The 17,598-nt window shown below is 42.1% G+C and overlaps 4 protein-coding genes across 4 annotated transcripts; 2 read left to right on the top strand and 2 right to left on the bottom strand.

Annotated features, from left to right (window-relative positions):
• Positions 1 to 270: 270 nt before the first annotated feature.
• On the bottom strand, positions 271 to 2,311 carry phax (phosphorylated adaptor for RNA export). The gene is made up of 3 exons (XM_003978517.3): positions 2,258 to 2,311; positions 1,907 to 2,062; positions 271 to 1,759 (listed from the first exon to the last, which is right to left on the bottom strand). The coding sequence occupies exon 3, from the start codon at positions 1,750 to 1,752 to the stop codon at positions 604 to 606; it is 1,149 nt and encodes a 382-aa protein (XP_003978566.2). The 5' UTR covers positions 1,753 to 1,759; positions 1,907 to 2,062; positions 2,258 to 2,311; the 3' UTR covers positions 271 to 603.
• On the top strand, positions 2,284 to 7,163 carry pmpcb (peptidase, mitochondrial processing subunit beta). The gene is made up of 13 exons (XM_003978518.3): positions 2,284 to 2,429; positions 2,716 to 2,853; positions 3,012 to 3,098; positions 4,205 to 4,334; positions 4,500 to 4,698; positions 4,772 to 4,851; positions 4,959 to 5,071; positions 5,383 to 5,526; positions 5,779 to 5,939; positions 6,010 to 6,095; positions 6,178 to 6,266; positions 6,485 to 6,560; positions 6,816 to 7,163. The coding sequence occupies exons 1-13, from the start codon at positions 2,346 to 2,348 to the stop codon at positions 6,878 to 6,880; spliced, it is 1,452 nt and encodes a 483-aa protein (XP_003978567.1). The 5' UTR covers positions 2,284 to 2,345; the 3' UTR covers positions 6,881 to 7,163.
• On the bottom strand, positions 6,594 to 14,095 carry dnajc2 (DnaJ (Hsp40) homolog, subfamily C, member 2). The gene is made up of 16 exons (XM_003978511.3): positions 13,871 to 14,095; positions 12,990 to 13,180; positions 12,789 to 12,864; positions 12,603 to 12,701; positions 12,276 to 12,498; positions 12,130 to 12,195; positions 9,556 to 9,647; positions 9,358 to 9,479; positions 9,056 to 9,205; positions 8,902 to 8,990; positions 8,666 to 8,735; positions 8,406 to 8,590; positions 7,727 to 7,827; positions 7,439 to 7,546; positions 7,194 to 7,354; positions 6,594 to 7,088 (listed from the first exon to the last, which is right to left on the bottom strand). The coding sequence occupies exons 1-16, from the start codon at positions 13,923 to 13,925 to the stop codon at positions 7,020 to 7,022; spliced, it is 1,857 nt and encodes a 618-aa protein (XP_003978560.2). The 5' UTR covers positions 13,926 to 14,095; the 3' UTR covers positions 6,594 to 7,019.
• A 215-nt stretch (positions 14,096 to 14,310) lies between these two features.
• On the top strand, positions 14,311 to 17,332 carry psmc2 (proteasome 26S subunit, ATPase 2). Its single transcript, XM_003978512.3, has 12 exons — positions 14,311 to 14,484; positions 14,745 to 14,782; positions 14,872 to 14,953; positions 15,177 to 15,276; positions 15,499 to 15,630; positions 15,721 to 15,793; positions 15,964 to 16,059; positions 16,133 to 16,297; positions 16,371 to 16,458; positions 16,547 to 16,749; positions 16,840 to 16,936; positions 17,114 to 17,332. The coding sequence occupies exons 1-12, from the start codon at positions 14,415 to 14,417 to the stop codon at positions 17,269 to 17,271; spliced, it is 1,302 nt and encodes a 433-aa protein (XP_003978561.1). The 5' UTR covers positions 14,311 to 14,414; the 3' UTR covers positions 17,272 to 17,332.
• Positions 17,333 to 17,598: the final 266 nt, after the last annotated feature.

The following is a 17,598-nucleotide window of genomic DNA, read 5'->3' as shown; positions in this document are numbered from 1 at the left end:
CAAAGTGCCATTCTCTTTTTAACACTGTATGTCACTGCCTACAAATGCTTTGTGTGAAAAGCTGTCCTTATTTTTCTAATTAATTTATTGCATTTCCTCCATACTGCCTTGTATATTTTTATTCAGTAATGTTTTCTAATAGTTTCCTCCAAGATTATGAAATCTATACATTTATATTTTATAAATCTACAGTCTTTAACATGACTTCCTGTCATATCTGCTCAGGATCATTGGCTTTGTGGCTCAGGACAGGAAAAAGAGCAAATCATGCAAATTTACAAATACATTTATTTGACGTCCAGATACAAAAATGACTTACCGGTACTCAAAAGCATAAGTATCTTATAATCAAACTTAATTCTGGTTAAAGATTGAGTTATTCGCTATTACTGTAGCTGTAGTACAAGCTGCAAAATTTTAGCTGTATGTTTAATTTAAATCCTAGAAATGCTGGAACAATCTAAACTGTATACGTTTGTTTAATTGCTAAGGATATTAAAACACAAAACGCACTGTTATTCAACACACAGTAGTAATAGTGTTTAAACTCAATTTATTTCAGTGCAGAATGTCCCATTCTACTGGACTCCTCCCTGATTCTCCTCAGAAGACCTCCAGGTCTGCTGAGTTGTAGACCACTGCTGTTTCTTCAATGCCCACCACAGATTCTACCTGACCTTTATCCTCTTCCTCCTCTGCTACCTCCTCCAGTGACTCTAGCGCATCATTGGTGTCACTGGCAAATGTCTCCCTGGAAACATCGTCGTGTTCCTGCAGATTCAGCGTTCCAATGGCATCTTTCATCTTCTTGGCCAACAGGTGGCGCTTCCTTTTCTGCGCTGCCTTCTTGTACTTGATCTCCTTGTGCTGTTCATCCAAGAATATCTTCCTCACCTGAGCCTTGGTGATGCTTGGCGTGTTTTTCAACAGGTTGAGGTAAACGCCACCTGGAGTTCGCCGCCTGCTGCCATCCAGGGTGTACACGCCACCACATTCTTCCAGGGTGGCAGTCTCTCCCAGTAATTCGATGGCTTTTTTTGTACCTAGGACCTTAACAACACGCTCTATGAGGTCTTTTTTAGGTTCTTGTAGCCTGTACACTATCTCATCTACCACTGTATCCTCAGAATCATCCTCAGTGATCTCATAGCGACCTTTGACGTCCATCTCTGCCCTGGGGCCAAGCCTCTCCTTGGCTGACCTCTTCCTCTTGGCATCACCTCCTGGACGTCCGTCTGAAACCCTGCCGCTCATGTACTCCTGCAGCTGTTCATCCAGCATGCTCACCTCATCTTTATCCTGCTCTCGCTCTTTCTCCATGATCTTACGGGCCAGGACATAATTATAAGTCTCTACATTTCTGCTTGACATGCTGACCTCACCCTCCATGCCAAATATACCGAGTTCTGCAGCAATCGCATCCTGGCACTGCTCCTGTACCACACTTCCCCAAATGTTGTTCACTTTACGGCCTCCTGGTGTATTTCCTGGGGTGACTGAAGGACGGATGGACACTTTCTGGCGCTTTCTACGCCACGAAGCCTCCTCTTCTGACGAGTCACTGTCGCTGGAATCTAAAGGCTTCACGGTGCTGCGGTACGCGACGGCAGACGTCTCCGGGGCGGTTCTGTTGCCGAAAGACTGGCCGCTAAATGCAGCGGCAGGGACGGCTGCCATCTCAGAGTCAGAGCAGGAACCAGAGAGCTCACCATCCTCCAGGTCGTCGTCCAATAGATTACCGCCATGTGCCATTTCTCGCCTGAAATTCAAAGCCAAGTTCCGTCAGTTCTAAAGCGTCTGCTCAAGTTGGCCAGTCATTAGCGACATAAGCTATGTGTGAACAATTATCAGGTAACAATGTTTGCCTCGAAAGGAAATCAAAGAATTGACTTTAAAATGAACGTACCTTTAAGTGCACGAGTCTGTGATTTCTGTGAAGTAATGCATAAGGGTTTCCCCAAAAAATTGCTCCAGTGAAGTCTTTAGTCAAATGGCCAAACTTGAAACAGGGAAGAAGATTCGCGGTACACCAAGCGATTACTTCCGCCCGACGGATGTCACACTTTCAAAATAAAAGTGATAAACAATGATTGCATCAATTACCAATTTACTCGTTGTAAATAGGACTACATTCAAAGAAATATTGAAGTACTATAAATGTTAAATAAAATCGCTTTAAAAGTAATCAGGCTATATTTCTGGCAGATAATGGAAAATAACTAATGCAACAAAGGTACGGGATATTTTTTTCTCTTACAATGTTCACCTTTCTTCGTTGTTGTTGCGTCCCGAATGCGTCATTGAAAGTCGCACATGCGCACAATGTGTTTTATAAAACAACCAATATGGCGGCGTCCGTACAGCACCTCATATTAGCCGGGAGATATCTAAATCATCGGCAATTACTGAAGACAAGCTCTTTAAGAAAGGTAAGACGAATATAGTGAATATAGTGACTACCCGACTGTCTAGAAACTATTTGATTTATTATTTGACACGGAATATTTCAAGTGTGCCCTGCTAGCTGTGAACTAGCAACCTCTGTGGGGTATAATAAACAATGTTTGCTAATGATTTGGACTCTGAGATACTCGTAAACCATCAAACCAGCTAGTTTGAATAATTAATTAATCATAGTTACTGAGTTGAGTTATGCAAACGGCTGCGTGGATCTATATTTGATGCAGTATCACAACTGGATCGGTCCTCTTGCAGTTTTTAGGTCGAACGCACAGACACTTGGCTACTCGGGCAGCTCAACAGGTGGCTCTAAATCTTCCAGAAACGAAGGTGACCACTTTAGAAAACGGTCTTCGTGTGGCTTCTGAAGACTCTGGTCTTAGCACCTGTACAGTAAGTCCATTTATTTGTTTTAAGAGCTTATACCCTCACAAGAAACGACACCTAAAGATCACAGCCTCATTCGTTGCTTTAAAATGCCGGGTGTAGCACAGGCGATTACTGTGGAACGTTTAAGTTGGATCTTTCTAATCACAGCTTTCCTCCTCTAGGTGGGTCTTTGGATAGATGCTGGCAGTCGATATGAGAACGAGAGAAATAATGGCACTGCACATTTCCTTGAACATATGGCATTTAAGGTGAGATTTGCTTGTGTCATCGCACTCCATCATCTTAGAATATGACAGTTAGCCGGGTTTTTTTAGTTATTTTATTGGTTAAAGGAGTAATTGGCTGCAAGGATTTACAGAATGTGCAATTATGACAGGGTGTCCACAATAGACAGGCTGAATGAGATCTTAATTTTGTATAAACAAAGAATCCAAATGGTGCACTGAACATATTATACTAATAGACATAATCAATGGAGAGACATACATAGTTACAGAGGTGTGCTGTGAGTCGCCAGCTCCTTGTTGGACCCTATGCGAGCATTTGGAGGTTCAGTACCTTAATTGGCAATACTCTGGAGGTGTACTAGGTGTACTACGACCTCACCGGGGCTTGAACCAATATCCCTTCGCTTCTAATCCCACGTAGTAATAATAATGATGGATATGTTTGAGAATAAGAGTCAACTGAGTCAACAATGTTTCTCTAAGCGGAATAATTGTCCATAATTTGCCACCTCAACAGGATATGATGCAATTGAGGTGGCAGATTATGGACCATGATTCCAGTTAGAGAAAAATTGTGCTTGGAGAGAGGTCTGAATTGGTCTGATTTAGAAGACTGGGGATGAACTCTTGTCAGGACGGAACATAGGTCTTGTCCTTAACTTTGACAGGAGCTGTCCTGATGTGTCCATCTGCTCCAGAGTTGGTCTCAACCCCTCTGCCCACTGACCAGAGAGCTTGTGGGACTTGTGGGTCAAATATTAATACCACCTGGCTCAGAGCCAGTCAGTTCCATGCAGTCGCTGAGGATCACTCTGAGCACTGTTTTCAGATCTTCTTTTTCGGCAGCTGGTCCTGCAGCTCAGGTTTGGGTACTGAGCCTCCAGGTCAACAGGATCGGACTCGGCTGCTGCAGTGGGGCGTACTGGCTCACTACATCCCTCTAGATGTTTAACCTCAGGTTTAACCTGGGGTGGTGCACTGAACAAAGCTTAAAGCTGAGACAGACCATCTCAATAACTTAGGATATCATCAAAAAGAGTTGTTTCAGTTCAAAAAGTGCAACTCTTATATTATTTACATTCATTGCACACAGACATGATATGATTTGTTTTTTCTGTGTACTACAGGGAACAAGAAAACGTTCCCAGCTGGACTTGGAGCTAGAGATTGAGAACATGGGGGCTCACCTGAATGCCTACACGTCCCGAGAGCAAACTGTGTATTATGCTAAAGCTTTTTCAAAGGATCTTCCTCGAGGTAAAATGCAGAAGGGAAGAGAATTAAAGAATTATTTGCAAATAAACAGGATGATGTCTCAAGGGAAATGTATCTACCTCTAATATACATGGTGTTCAAGTATTTTTTTATTGTAGAAAAAAGATATCTCCAAATGTAATAATACTTCTATTTTACCCTCCACAGCTGTGGAGATCCTGGCTGACATTATCCAGAACAGCACACTGGGGGAAGCAGAAATAGAGAGAGAGCGAGGGGTGATCTTGAGAGAGATGCAAGAAGTAGAGACCAACTTGCAGGAAGTGGTCTTCGATTACCTGCATGCCACCGCATATCAGTCCACAGCTTTGGGCCGGACCATTCTAGGCCCTACTGAAAACATCAAGTAAGCCCAAAGATGTGTGCACCATCATCAGTGCATGTTTAATCAAACCCGTTTGTAAATTGATTGCTTACAGAACAATCAACAGGGGAGACCTGGTGGATTACATCACTACTCATTACAAAGGCCCCAGAATAGTCCTAGCTGCTGCCGGAGGTACTCTGCATCTCAGAATTCTGTCTTAGTATTTGGGGGGGGGGGGGGGGGATGAGAGACGTTGTCCAGAAATCAAAGGCTGATTTTCTGATTTATGTGTTTCTCAGGAGTTTCTCATAATGAGCTAATTGATTTGGCCGGCTATCACTTTGGAAAGCTTCCTGGTAGATATAAAGGTGAAGCTCCAGCACTTCCTCTCTGCCACTTTACAGGAAGCGAGGTGAGGTGAAAGGCTATACAGTGGGACCTCTACTTACGAAATTAATTGGTTCCGGAAGTTGTTTCGTAACCTGAAAATTATGTAAGTAGAGATGCGTTTTCCATGTAAATGCCCTAATCCGTTCCAAGCCCCCAAAAATTCGGACATATTTTTTTTTATAAATCATAAAAATGCATCAAGAGACGCATGTAGAGACGTTCGTAAGTAGAGGTCCCACTGTAATACATTTTGTTATGTAACACATGCAAACGTGGCTTACATTTGGCATTTATCAACTCAACGCAGCATTAATTGAAACACCTTCTTGTCAGATCCGCGTGCGTGATGACAAGATGCCTTTGGCTCATATTGCCATTGCAGTAGAGGCTGTTGGATGGTCCCACCCTGATACCATCCCTCTGATGGTGGCAAACACCCTGATTGGAAACTGGGACCGCTCATTTGGTGGAGGTGTGGTAAGTACTGGTAAAAATGAAAACATTTGTGTGGAATTCAAAACATTATTTAGTGAAATTCTATAAAAGTGTTTAGGCTGCTGAGAGGAAGACAGCTTTTATATCAATGCAAAGGGATGTGATATAATCAAGAAAACTATATTTTTCATATCGTCTAAATAGTACAATGTCCTTCAGTAAGGTTATTTTCTTCAGAATTGTTTCTTAAATTGGATTTGTGAGGATAATTTGGTTTGTGTTCTCTTATTACAGAATTTGTCCAGTAAATTGGCTCAAATTGCCTGTCAGGGAAACATGTGCCACAGCTTCCAGTCATTCAACACCTGCTACACTGACACGGGCCTGTGGGGGCTCTACTTTGTGTGCGAGCCCAGCACCATCAAGGACATGATGCACTTCACACAGATGGAATGGTCAGTGCAAACATGTGTGCAGAGCTGATTCTATGAACAGATCTAAAAATGGAACTGTCCCATCTTGCAGGATGTCTCTTTGCACAACTGTGACAGAGAATGAAGTGGCACGAGCAAAAAACCTGCTCAAGACCAACATGCTGCTCCATCTTGATGGTAAATGAGCCCTGCTGACAGACTGACCACACGTGCTTCTTACTGTTGATTTAAACGATTTGTTTTTAACTGCTGCAACCAGGATCCACACCCATCTGCGAGGATATCGGCAGACAGATTCTGTGTTACAGTCGTAGGATCCCCCTGCATGAGCTAGAGGCAAGAATTGATGTGAGTCTGCAATCCCCCTCCAAAAATAAAGAATTTGACAGCATCATTTTAAAAACTAGGATTTGTCTTGAAATCCAATCAAAAAAAAAAAAAAGCTATTAAAGGATTCCGGAGTGTGAGCAACTTTATTCTCCCCAGTAGCGGATTTTGTATTGCTATCACCTTGACCTAGCAATAACTGAATTCATTTATATATTTTCCTCTTCTACGCAACACAGGCTATTGACGCCAAGACGATCAAGGATGTGTGCACCAAGTACATGTTCAACAAGGCTCCTGCGATCGCAGCAGTTGGTATGTATGAAAAAAATTAATCAGGAGCTGTTGTTAGATTTTAAGCAATGCACTTTATAAGGAAAAAAAGACAAGCACATCGACCAGTTTACTGATGGGCGTTAAGGGAGTCACAACTTTCATTTGCTAATTTAGTGACATCTCTTGCCAACTTGTGATCAGAAAGATGGTAAACTAATGTTGCGCCATTCTACATTGTAAAGCAAAGGATTTAAACTGCAATAGATTGTCATTAAATCCAATTTTTCCTCTCAGGTCCAATTGAACAGCTGCCAGACTACAACAAGATCCGCAATGGGATGTTCTGGATGAGAAGCTAAAGACGCAAGATTACCCATTAGCTGGGCATCACAGAAAAACTATTTAACTCTGGTCTGTTTCAGGTTTCTTCTGTAGTTTTATTATAAAATAATAACAAACACAATTTTAAAATAAGACCAATACTTCTTCTAGTTCTTGTCATTTTTTGCTTCTGGCTGCAACCTGCTCCTGTGCAGCTTTCTTGGCTTTAACCATCTCCACAAGTTCCTGTCAGAGAAAAACAGTAGCATGTACAACAACACATGTTCTCTTACCATAAGTTTATCAAATTGAATAAATCCTGAATTGTGACTGAGCTGCACATTATCTTACCTTGTACCTCTTCATACAGTCTTTCTTGCTTCGACCAGGGACAGCATCAGCAATCTTCTCCCAGCGTTCTGGTGTGTTCACTGGGTAGGATTTCAGGGCTTGTTCTAACAGTTTTTGTTCCTCTGAGGTCCAGGGAGCAGTGTTGAGATCACTACCAGCAGCTGAAATGTTTAACAGTATTTGTTATTCAAATTTTGCGCGTTTCTTGAGAAATGATCCAAGTCTCCAAACTTTGTAACGCTCACCATCGAACCGCTCTGAGGGAACAGCTTTGTCCTCCGAGGGCAGTGATGTGTGCTCCTTCTTAAATTTCTCAAAGGCTTTTTTGTTGATTTCATCCTTTTGTACAGGATCTGTGGAGGGAAATATGCTTATGTTCAGAACACTACAATTAATATACCGAGGCTTTAAAAAGCTGCAGAAAATATACATATAGGCGTGTAACATCTATTTGTATAAATTCAGTTTTAGACATAACACTAAGAAAATGTTTTTAAATCTTTCATCTACAGATCAACTTTTTGTAGATTTACCCAGCCTCTGTAGGTTCTTTGCTTTGTTAATGACATCTTTAGCAGTCCTCTTCATGCCACTCGTGGAGTGCTGGTTCATATAATTGGCTATAACTTCCCATCTGGAAGAGAAAAACGGCCAAGAATGAAAACGAACATGATCTTGTGTGTGGTTCAACATCTGTATTCCTCCCCCCTTCCTAAGTTAAAAACACAGAAGGTTCAGACTTACACTTATCTATTGCTCGCCTTTATCCCCTTCGGGGTCACAGGGATAGTGCACATATGGGTGAGGACAGGGTACATCCCTGGAGGACTTGTTGGTTCATCACAGAGCCCTATATGAGCATTTGTGGGTTCGGTACCTTGCTCAAGGGTACCTCAGCAGTGCATGGAAGGTGTTCTGCCACTTTCCCCTACTACCAGATCGACTTCCTTGTTTTGTCTGCCCCCAGAACCCTCTGCTTCTCAGCCCAGTTACCAACAGACTGAACTGCCACTGCCCACTCAAATATTTCTATACATCTAATATGACTCAAAGTGTGTACTTTTGACAACATTGATCAAAGCTGGCTGGATGCTTTTTTTTTTTTTTTTTTAAATATAAATTTTTCCTTTTAGACAGGTGCTTAATCATTATAAAATGGTTGGGCTGAAGCACACAAGCTTTAGAAGCTTTTTGGAACACATTGGGGTTTACCTGGCATTGGTTCCAGCAGGAAACAGGTTGACTGCTTTAATAAGGAGCTGGAGGTCCTCCTCATTCCAGCCTTTCCCTCCGACGCTTCCCCCTCCTCCACTAGCCTGGTCAGCACCACGAGCTGCTTGCCTTGCTTGGACCTCAGCCTCCTTCTCCTTCTGCAGTTGTACGTTTACGTCGTCGACCTGGAGGGTGGACCAAGATATTCAGAAAACTCTGAGTCGCTATAGCTCTTGATTAGCTTTGCTGTGTTTCTTTACCTGCTTCACCACTGCTGCCTTGCTTTCATCTTTAGAGGACGAGGCCAAGACTTCATTTAGGGACTGCAGACTGGAAATAATACATTTGTAAAAATGACACAAAAGTTGCTATTGTTCTTAAAAAGAAGTTAGTTTATACAGTATACTTTTTTTGTGTATGAAAGCAACAAATGGAGAAACCATTCAAGGGAGTGGATGCCTTTCAAAGGCATTGTATCTGAAGACGGTGATTGTACCTTGCAAGCTCTAGTCGATCACAGAGCTTCTCAACTTCTTCCATCATCTTCACACTGTCCGCTTCATTGTCAGCAAAGTAGTTCCAGTTCTGTCAAGAGAGGGACCATGAATATGCAGCACTAAAGTTCAAAGGTTGTTTTGATGAGATCACACCTTGCAGGTTGCCCTGAGTTTCTGTCTCTCCTTTTTGATCGCCTTCTTCTGGATCTCCTTCTCTTTCTTTGCTTGCTGGGCGGCCTGCTTTGCCTCCTCTTCCTCCTTCTGCTTCAGCAAGCGTGCTGCTTCCAATTCTGCTTGCACAGCCTGAACAAATTAAACCCCTTGGAAGCTCAACACCAGCATTTATCGAATGCTCACGTTTCACTATTTTTATGTCGCAGATGGTGCGCGAGTTTAAAACATAGTTTGCCCCCAAACTAATTCTCCTTATACTTCCAGAAGAGAATGCCACTTACTCGCTCCTTCTCCTCTTGCTCCCTTTTCTTAGCCTCTGCTTTGGCCTTCTTCTCAGACTCTTTCCTGGCTTTTTCTTCTTCCTTGAATTTTTTTATTCTAGGGTCACAACTGTATGCAGTATCTGTGGACACATATGAAAGCTTTTATTCAGATGAGATTCACTTCATATTTCATCTTGTAGCGTGTTAGCTCTGTACCAACTAGTGTTCGTATTCTGTTCATCTCTTCCTTCTTCCTCTGGGCTCTTGAAGCCCGATTCTGCTTTTCAATCCATCTCCTCTCATCTCGACTGAAAGGGTGAAAAGAATATCTATCAGACGCTGCTCCAACACTGAAAATACACTGCTCAAAAAAATTAGAGGAACACTTCGAAAACACATCAGATCTACATGGGGGGAAAGATGATCTTGAATATCTTTCCTGATAAAAAGTAGGTGATGTATTAGTAACAAAATGATGCCACATAATTTGATAGAAATGAAAATGATCACCCTATAGAGGGGGGAAATCAAAGACACCCCAAAAATGATGCAGCAGACTGGTCCATTTTGCCAAAATGTCATTGTAGCAACTCAAAATGATTCTCAGTAGTTTGTGTGGCCCCCACGTGCTTGTACGCGTGCCTGACAACGTCGGGCCTCCTAATGAGACGACGAATGGTGTTCTGGGGGATCTCCTCCCAGATCTGGACCAGGGCATCACTGAGCTTCTGGACAGTCTGAGGATCAACCTGGCGGCACCGGATGGACCTAAACATAATGTCCCAGAGGTGTTCTATTGGGTTTAGGTCAGGTGAACGTGGGGGCCAGTCAATGGTTTCAAATCCTTCATCCTCCAGGAACTGCCTGCAGACTCTACCCACATGAGGTCGGGCATTGTCGTGGACCAGGAGGAACCCAGGTCCCACTGCTGTCCCAGTCAGGGTGCCATTATCTAACCCGTATAGGTCTCTGCGTCCTTCCAGGGATATGCCTAACCACACCATCACTGACCCACCACCAAACCGGTCATGCTGAGTGATGTTGCCGGCAGCATGACATTCTCCACGGCATCTCCAGACCCTTTCACATCTGTCGCATATGCTCAGGTTGAACCTGCTCTCATCGGTGAAGAGCACAGGGCGCCAGTTGCATATTTGCCAATTCTGGTGGTCTATGGCAAATGCCAATTGAGCTCTACGGTTCCGGGCAGTGAGCACAGGGCCCACTACAGGACGTCGGGCCCTCAGGCCACCCTAATGGAACCTGTTTCTGATTGTTTGGTCAGAAACATGCACACCAGTGGCCTGCTGGAGGTCATTTTGTAGGGCTCTGGCAGTGCTCATCCTGTTCCTGCTAACTCAAAGGAGCAGATACCGATCCTGCTGAGGGTTTAAGGACCTTCTACAGCCCTGTCCAGCTCTCCTGGAGTAACTAACTGTCTCCTGGAATCTCCTCCATGCTCTTGAGACCATCTTGCAACGGCACATATTGATGTGCCATCCTGGAGGAGTTGGACTACTTGTGCAACCTCTGTAGCATCCAGGTACCGCACCATGCTATCAACAGAGATGTTAATCCAAGCAAAATGAAGAACTACAGCAGTAGAAAGTCAGTCAGTAAAAAATCAGCCAAAAGAGATGAGGAGGGAAAAAAGTATCAGTGGCCTCAAACTGGAAAGCCATTCCTGTTTTGGTGGCCGGTTCATTGTTGCCCCTCTGATGCAACTGTTGTTGATTTCATTAACAACAAAGCAGCAGAAACTGATTAACAACCCCCTCTGCTACTTAACTGACCAGATCAATATCCCAGAAGTTTGACTGATAGGTTGCTATACTCGTGCGGTGAGGTTCATGGCTGGTGAGGCACTGACTCCTCAAGAGTCAGATTTATGATTTATAAAGAACTGAAAAAAGCATCTTATTTCACCATTTTTCCAACAGCATACAACTACTGATAATGCTTCATATCCCATCAGCATTCCCCTTTCAATTACATTCACAAACCAACACAAACATATACACAGGAACATATTTGTCCAATAAAGAACTTTCTTTTATAGCTATGGATAGAGCACCCATCTTGTGTTTTAAGAAATTCATATATACTGTAAACAAATTAAAGTGCAGAGATGTGTGCCCCACAAATTAAATTTTGACCAACAGTAAAAATTTCTGTTATTTTTCAAACTTTAAATTCTGGTGCTTCAATAAATTTTAATAAAGTTTGCCTATTAAAATGAGCCAGCGCTGCAGCGAGAAAGCACCTGCCAGCTTGCGTACGCCCCCTTGAGTTGAGGCAGAGTACTGCCTGCCTCACCTGCTGACTTTTCTCTGCACTTTATTGTGCGATCAGCAGGAATAGTTCTCTCACACATGCATAAAAGACATTACATAGACTGCAGAAAGTCATGGTGTATAACGACTATTTCTGTAAAGTTCATATTAGCGATACGCTGAGGAACAATAACTGGCACACCTCATGCAACCCAGTTTGTATTGGATCATGCAGTCAGACGTGAGGCACAATTTGCCCCTGCCTCCCCCGGGGTTTCTGCCCTGGATTTGATCGGGAAAAACTTAAATTCGGCAATTTTTACTCAATAAAATGGCAGAAATGTGTAGTCATACTCCAAATGCATTTTTAACACATCAGTGGAAAATATTAATATTTATTTATGTACACTTTTTTCTTTTTTGCGGTCAGGGGAGGCAGGTGAGGCACTCTCTGATTAAAAAGTGTTCCTCTAAGTTTTTTGAGCAGTGTATGATGCAGGTCAGTGCTAGAATTCACCATTCAGCTTTTTCCTTTTCCTCTTCATCCAAATAAGAGAATTCCCTCCATGAATCAAAGTTGTACCTGTGGCAGAAATTATTACCATCAACATAAGAAACTTATCCTTCTATTTTGTGTTTAATAGGAAACGCAAAATCATTTACCAAAAAGTGTAAAAACTATCCACTTCTTCAAAGGAGGACTCCATTGTGCCAAGTTTGGGCACGTGTTTTTTGGAAGACCATCTGGCATTCCTCTCAAAAACTGGGCCAAACACCTTAAAAAAGTTGTCTTTGCCCTCACTTTTTGATGGCATTGTGTTGTCAAAGGTGGGATCAACACTGTCGAAGGCTCTCCTCTTCACGGGGTCAGATAAAATTTCTATAGCTGGGGTCCAAAAAAAAATGCAGGGAAAAAACATTGGCTTAAACATCAATGACAGAATATAAAATGTAAACCATCCAGAAATGAACAATGACCAAAGTTAAAACCTTTAGTTATGCAGGTGAAGTAGTCATTGTCTCCCTCTGTTATCTGCTCTCCCACAGCTTTTCTCTTGTCTGGATGATGTTTCAACACAGCTGCTTTGTCTGTTAAGAAAATAATATAAACCTTGCTTGGAAAAAGGTTTCTATATTACCAATAGGAGAGTGTATAAACAGAAGGAGCATACTCACGAGCAGCTTTGATCTGTTTCTGTGTGGCTTTGTACCTCACGTTTGTGAGGCCAAGGACAGCATAGTGGTCTTGATTCTACAAATGGACAACAGTAAAAAATAAAAATTACTGTTGAATAACAATTCTCACCGTTTTGACACTTTGAACTTATTCACAAAGCAGAAATGACCGATTTCAGAAACTAATTTAAACCCCTTTACCTTCCAGTCTTTAGGGTCTAGTGTTCGGAGCATTGGGTCCTCCTCCAGCTGTAACTCCTCATCCTCTGACTCCTCTGAGGATTCCTCTTCCTCTTCAAGTTCCTGGAAGGATGCAGACGTATTCCTATTCCTCCTTTTCACATAGGCCTCGAACCATCGACCCACAGGTTCCACCTCCACCTGCATAGAGGCTGTAGGGATGGACAGTCAGACAACTGGTCGTAGGTTGTAGAACCAACGTTAGAAATCCCCCCTCATTTACAATTTTTAAATCCAGGCTCAAAACACACCTGTTTACACTGGGATTTCCTACATTTTCATTGCATATACAGAGTTACATCGCCAATTGTCTTTTGATGTCATCTTGGTTGTTGATTTGTAAGTGTATTATCTTTAGTCAGTGCACTAACTACAACATTTTGGACAGTGCAGACTCTGTTTTCAATGTGCTCTTTTAATAAATATATTTGGCTTTGCCCAGAAACTGTACACAAAAAAACACTTTTCGTTTGTTTTATCGGAATTATTTGACTAACTAGTAAAATATGAGATGGGATGAACTTCTTTATCTGTACTAAAAAGGTCCATCAAGATTTAACTCAGTGAGAGGGTAAATCTTCCACATGACATATCAAAATTTCTTAACTATCAATGAAGCTGCTGCACCCATGAGGACAACAGCTAGTTTTACGTGGTTTAAAAAAACAAGTAAAATTCTTAAAGTGAATAAACATACTTGGTCATGCTAAAAATAGATTATATAATTATATCCCATTTGCCGGACAGACTCCAAGCTGCTTGCTAACAATTATAGCGGTATTATTCTCATTACACAGAGTAGCGTCGCTAGCTACCCTTCTTTGGCCTGATAAAATACTTACCGGCAGCGGCTATAAAGACAACCGTTTCCTCGCCATCCAACGCTTCCAACAACATCGTTCAATCGTCTGTAAAACTATTCAAGTGAAAAACTATATGAAGTGTTAGCTTTCTAAAGTGCCAAAGTTTGAAGCCCACTCATTTGTAAAGCACATGGGCCTCCCTATCCAAATGCCAAAATTCTGAAACGAGCTCTGTTGTCACACTGTTGACTGCTCCGTGTCGATATCACGCTCTTGCTTTCTTACTCTGTTGTTCCGGAATATTGTTTCTTTCTTTACCTTGTTCAATTTTTTGGAAATAAAGTCATCAGTAAAATAGTATCGTAAATATTCTTACTCGTAATTACTCTTGGTATTTTATGGCGATTAACAGAATAGAAATATGCATTGCTGTGTAATTTAAGAGACTTGTAGTCCGCCGTTAAATATCATTCCGGCATCTATTTCCGGCATTAGAAGCGGACACTGAAACCTGCTGTGTAACGCTCTAGTAGGGTAGCAGCAGACTGGTGGTTCTGTGACATTTTATGCGCATATATTTACAATGCCGGACTATTTAGGAGATGATCAGAGGAAAACTAAAGAAGAGGATAAGGAGGATGCTCCCATCAGAGGTAAGACCACCTAAAAAGTATAAAAATTAACGTATTTGCTAAGAAAGAAACGACATCATTAGCCACTTAGCTCATACGAATCCTATTCTTCAGAAGAAAAACTGCTGTCGTTGATGGTTGTATCAGCTTAAATTGTTAACCTTTGGAAATGTGTTAAGTTATTTTTTTTATGTTAGTAGCTGTTTTTGTTGCTCAAATCAAAAAACGAAGCTAGCGGGCCTCGGTCTGCATTTTCATTGACGTTATTTTCGTCCTCACAGCTCTGGATGAAGGAGACATCGCTTTGTTGAAAACATACGTGAGTAATTAAATGAAATAACTTACTATATAGCTTTAAATGTGCAGAATTTGGTCTGTACTATTATTGTGCTTGGCCTGTGTGATCAGGGTCAAAGCACCTACTCCAGACAGATCAAACAAGTGGAAGATGACATCCAGCAGCTTCTTAAGAAGATCAACGAGTTGACAGGTAGGCGATTAAACCTGTTAAGGTTTACATTAATAGGGTCATTTCTGACATGTGCTGGCTGTGCATCTATATTTAATGCACCATTTCTATTCATTCAGCTTTTTGGGGTTGTGCATTGTGAAATCATGGATATATATTGGCACAATTAAAATTGCATTGCGCATTTTTAAGTGGGGGCAAATAAAATCTGACCAAAAGCATTTCTGTTTGATATAATCCATAGGGATCAAGGAGTCTGACACAGGTCTGGCTCCACCGGCACTCTGGGATCTGGCTGCTGACAAACAGACTTTGCAAAGTGAACAGCCGCTGCAAGTAGCAAGGTAAATGAAATATTTGGTCATATTAGGTCTCCAATGTCTTGTTTTACACAACTAATTTCGGCATCTTACACACAAAGCTGCATGTGTAACCTAGCAGAACAGGGATTTCAAGAAAATCTGTAGAACTAGCACTGTTGACAGCACTGTTGATGCCATTTGACCAAGTGAACGTGTTTTTCTAAAGCCCCTTCCTATTTACAAAATATTTGTTTTATTTTACAGATGCACAAAGATTATCAATGCAGACTCTGAGGACCCGAAATACATAATCAATGTCAAACAGTTTGCAAAGTTCGTGGTGGACCTGAGCGATCAGGTGGCTCCTACTGACATTGAAGAGGGAATGAGAGTTGGGTGAGTTACGTAACTTGCCTTACGTTGGGTTTAAAGTGTCAGCTTTTCTTTTGAGTGAAACTACTTGCTAAGGTATATTTGTTCTTTCAGTGTTGACAGAAACAAATATCAGATTCATATTCCTCTGCCTCCCAAGATTGACCCAACAGTCACTATGATGCAGGTATGAATAGTTTCGGCAAATGGAAAGGTCTTTTATTTTTGAATGTATCTTTTGGGTTCTTATGAACAGAACAGACCTGGTGCTGTTTTGGTTTGAGGATTTTTTTGTACATTGAGAAACAATAACATATTCCATACAGTTTCTCAAATTAAAGAATTTTTTTTTTGTAGGTAGAGGAAAAGCCAGATGTGACTTACAGTGATGTTGGTGGATGTAAAGAGCAGATTGAGAAGCTCAGGGAAGTGGTTGAGACCCCCCTTCTTCACGTGAGTGTTAAAATTGACCCAATCATCGCCTTTCCACTTTGAATTTTTAATGTTCTTTTCTGCCACTCGCCAGCCTGAGCGGTTTGTCAACCTTGGTATCGAGCCTCCAAAAGGCGTGCTGCTGTTTGGGCCACCTGGCACAGGGAAAACCCTGTGTGCTCGCGCTGTGGCCAACCGCACAGATGCCTGCTTCATTAGAGTCATTGGCTCTGAGCTGGTGCAGAAATATGTGGGGGAGGTGAGTGTGAAGAATATTATAATTGCATTTATTCTATCGTATAAGGCCTTCTGAATGTGTAAATCTGTTGTAGGGAGCCAGGATGGTGCGTGAGCTGTTTGAGATGGCAAGGACCAAGAAGGCCTGTCTTATTTTCTTTGATGAAATTGATGCTATTGGAGGCAAGTCTGAACCCTTGTACTTACATCCTGCTTTAGAGATATTTGTCGCAATTAGCTAATAGTTTTCTTTCGGGTTTGAACACTTCAGGAGCTCGTTTTGATGATGGTGCTGGTGGAGACAATGAGGTCCAAAGGACTATGTTGGAACTCATCAATCAGCTGGATGGCTTTGACCCACGAGGCAACATTAAAGTTCTGATGGCTACCAATAGACCTGACACTCTTGACCCAGCCCTCATGAGACCTGGACGTCTAGACAGGAAGATTGAGTTCAGCCTACCTGATCTAGAGGTGAAAATCTACAAGATATATGCTCACAAATCTGATTGACGTTGCTTTTGTCATTATGAACCTTTGGCTTTCTTTGTTTTCATGTCACAGGGTCGCACACACATCTTTAAGATCCATGCTCGCTCTATGAGTGTGGAGAGGGATATTCGTTTCGAGCTGCTGGCTCGCCTGTGTCCCAATAGCACCGGTAAGCTAAACGGTCCCAGCCATTTTTTTTCTCCTGTCCGAATCCTCTGAATTCAGTGGCGTATTGCACGTCAACCACAACCTTTTTAGACTCTTCTAAAGCGAAAACTGAATATTTGCCCCATGACGAACATGTCCCCAGCATTTCCTTGAAAGTAGAGTTTGCTGTGTTTTTCAGGTGCGGAGATCCGCAGTGTGTGCACGGAGGCCGGCATGTTCGCCATCAGAGCCCGCAGGAAGATCGCAACCGAGAAAGACTTCCTTGAGGCTGTCAACAAAGTCATAAAGTCCTACGCCAAGTTCAGCGCCACCCCCAGATACATGACATACAACTAAGTGTGTGGCTTTTACTGTCAAAATTCATCGTTGTTCATTAAAGAAAACTTTATTCCTTGATTGAGCCTGGCCACTTGATTACTTGTAGCCACTTGTACTTGTCACGACTTAGGACAATTTTCCTTTCAGCAACAAAGGTGAAAAAGAATACTTTCCCCTAACCTCTCATTAACACAAGCTATGTGTGCGCCATGTGCTCCGCAGCCCAGCAAAACAAACCAGCTGCAAGAGACTGCTGGAAATTAAAAGGTGACCACTTTCTGCTGTATATAGCAAGTCAATAAAGACATTTTCCCAACCAGATTACCGGTAGGTTACTCTTTTGTT

The sequence above is a fragment of the Takifugu rubripes genome, chromosome 18 (assembly GCF_901000725.2).
Source record: "Takifugu rubripes chromosome 18, fTakRub1.2, whole genome shotgun sequence".
NCBI classification, from domain to species: Eukaryota; Metazoa; Chordata; class Actinopteri; order Tetraodontiformes; family Tetraodontidae; genus Takifugu; species Takifugu rubripes.
The sequence above is the reverse complement of the archived record's forward strand: the minus strand, read 5'-3'. Positions and strand labels throughout refer to the sequence as shown.

What these genes read in the sequence shown, in the direction of transcription:
- pmpcb (XM_003978518.3), top strand. Translation starts at nt 2,346, where the DNA reads ATGGCGGCGTCCGTACAGCACCTCATATTAGCCGGGAGATATCTAAAT. An exon ending in TTCAAAGGATCTTCCTCGAG is followed by an intron (nt 4,335 to 4,499) that starts GTAAAATGCAGA and finishes TACCCTCCACAG; the next exon opens with CTGTGGAGATCCTGGCTGAC. An exon ending in CATGCTGCTCCATCTTGATG is followed by an intron (nt 6,096 to 6,177) that starts GTAAATGAGCCC and finishes TGCTGCAACCAG; the next exon opens with GATCCACACCCATCTGCGAG.
- phax (XM_003978517.3), bottom strand. Translation starts at nt 1,752, where the DNA reads ATGGCACATGGCGGTAATCTATTGGACGACGACCTGGAGGATGGTGAG.
- psmc2 (XM_003978512.3), top strand. Translation starts at nt 14,415, where the DNA reads ATGCCGGACTATTTAGGAGATGATCAGAGGAAAACTAAAGAAGAGGAT. An exon ending in CAACAGTCACTATGATGCAG is followed by an intron (nt 15,794 to 15,963) that starts GTATGAATAGTT and finishes TTTTTTTTGTAG; the next exon opens with GTAGAGGAAAAGCCAGATGT. An exon ending in TTGAGACCCCCCTTCTTCAC is followed by an intron (nt 16,060 to 16,132) that starts GTGAGTGTTAAA and finishes GCCACTCGCCAG; the next exon opens with CCTGAGCGGTTTGTCAACCT.
- dnajc2 (XM_003978511.3), bottom strand. Translation starts at nt 13,925, where the DNA reads ATGTTGTTGGAAGCGTTGGATGGCGAGGAAACGGTTGTCTTTATAGCC. An exon ending in TAGACCCTAAAGACTGGAAG is followed by an intron (nt 12,865 to 12,989) that starts GTAAAGGGGTTT and finishes GTCCATTTGTAG; the next exon opens with AATCAAGACCACTATGCTGT. An exon ending in AACTCAGGGCAACCTGCAAG is followed by an intron (nt 8,991 to 9,055) that starts GTGTGATCTCAT and finishes CTCTCTTGACAG; the next exon opens with AACTGGAACTACTTTGCTGA.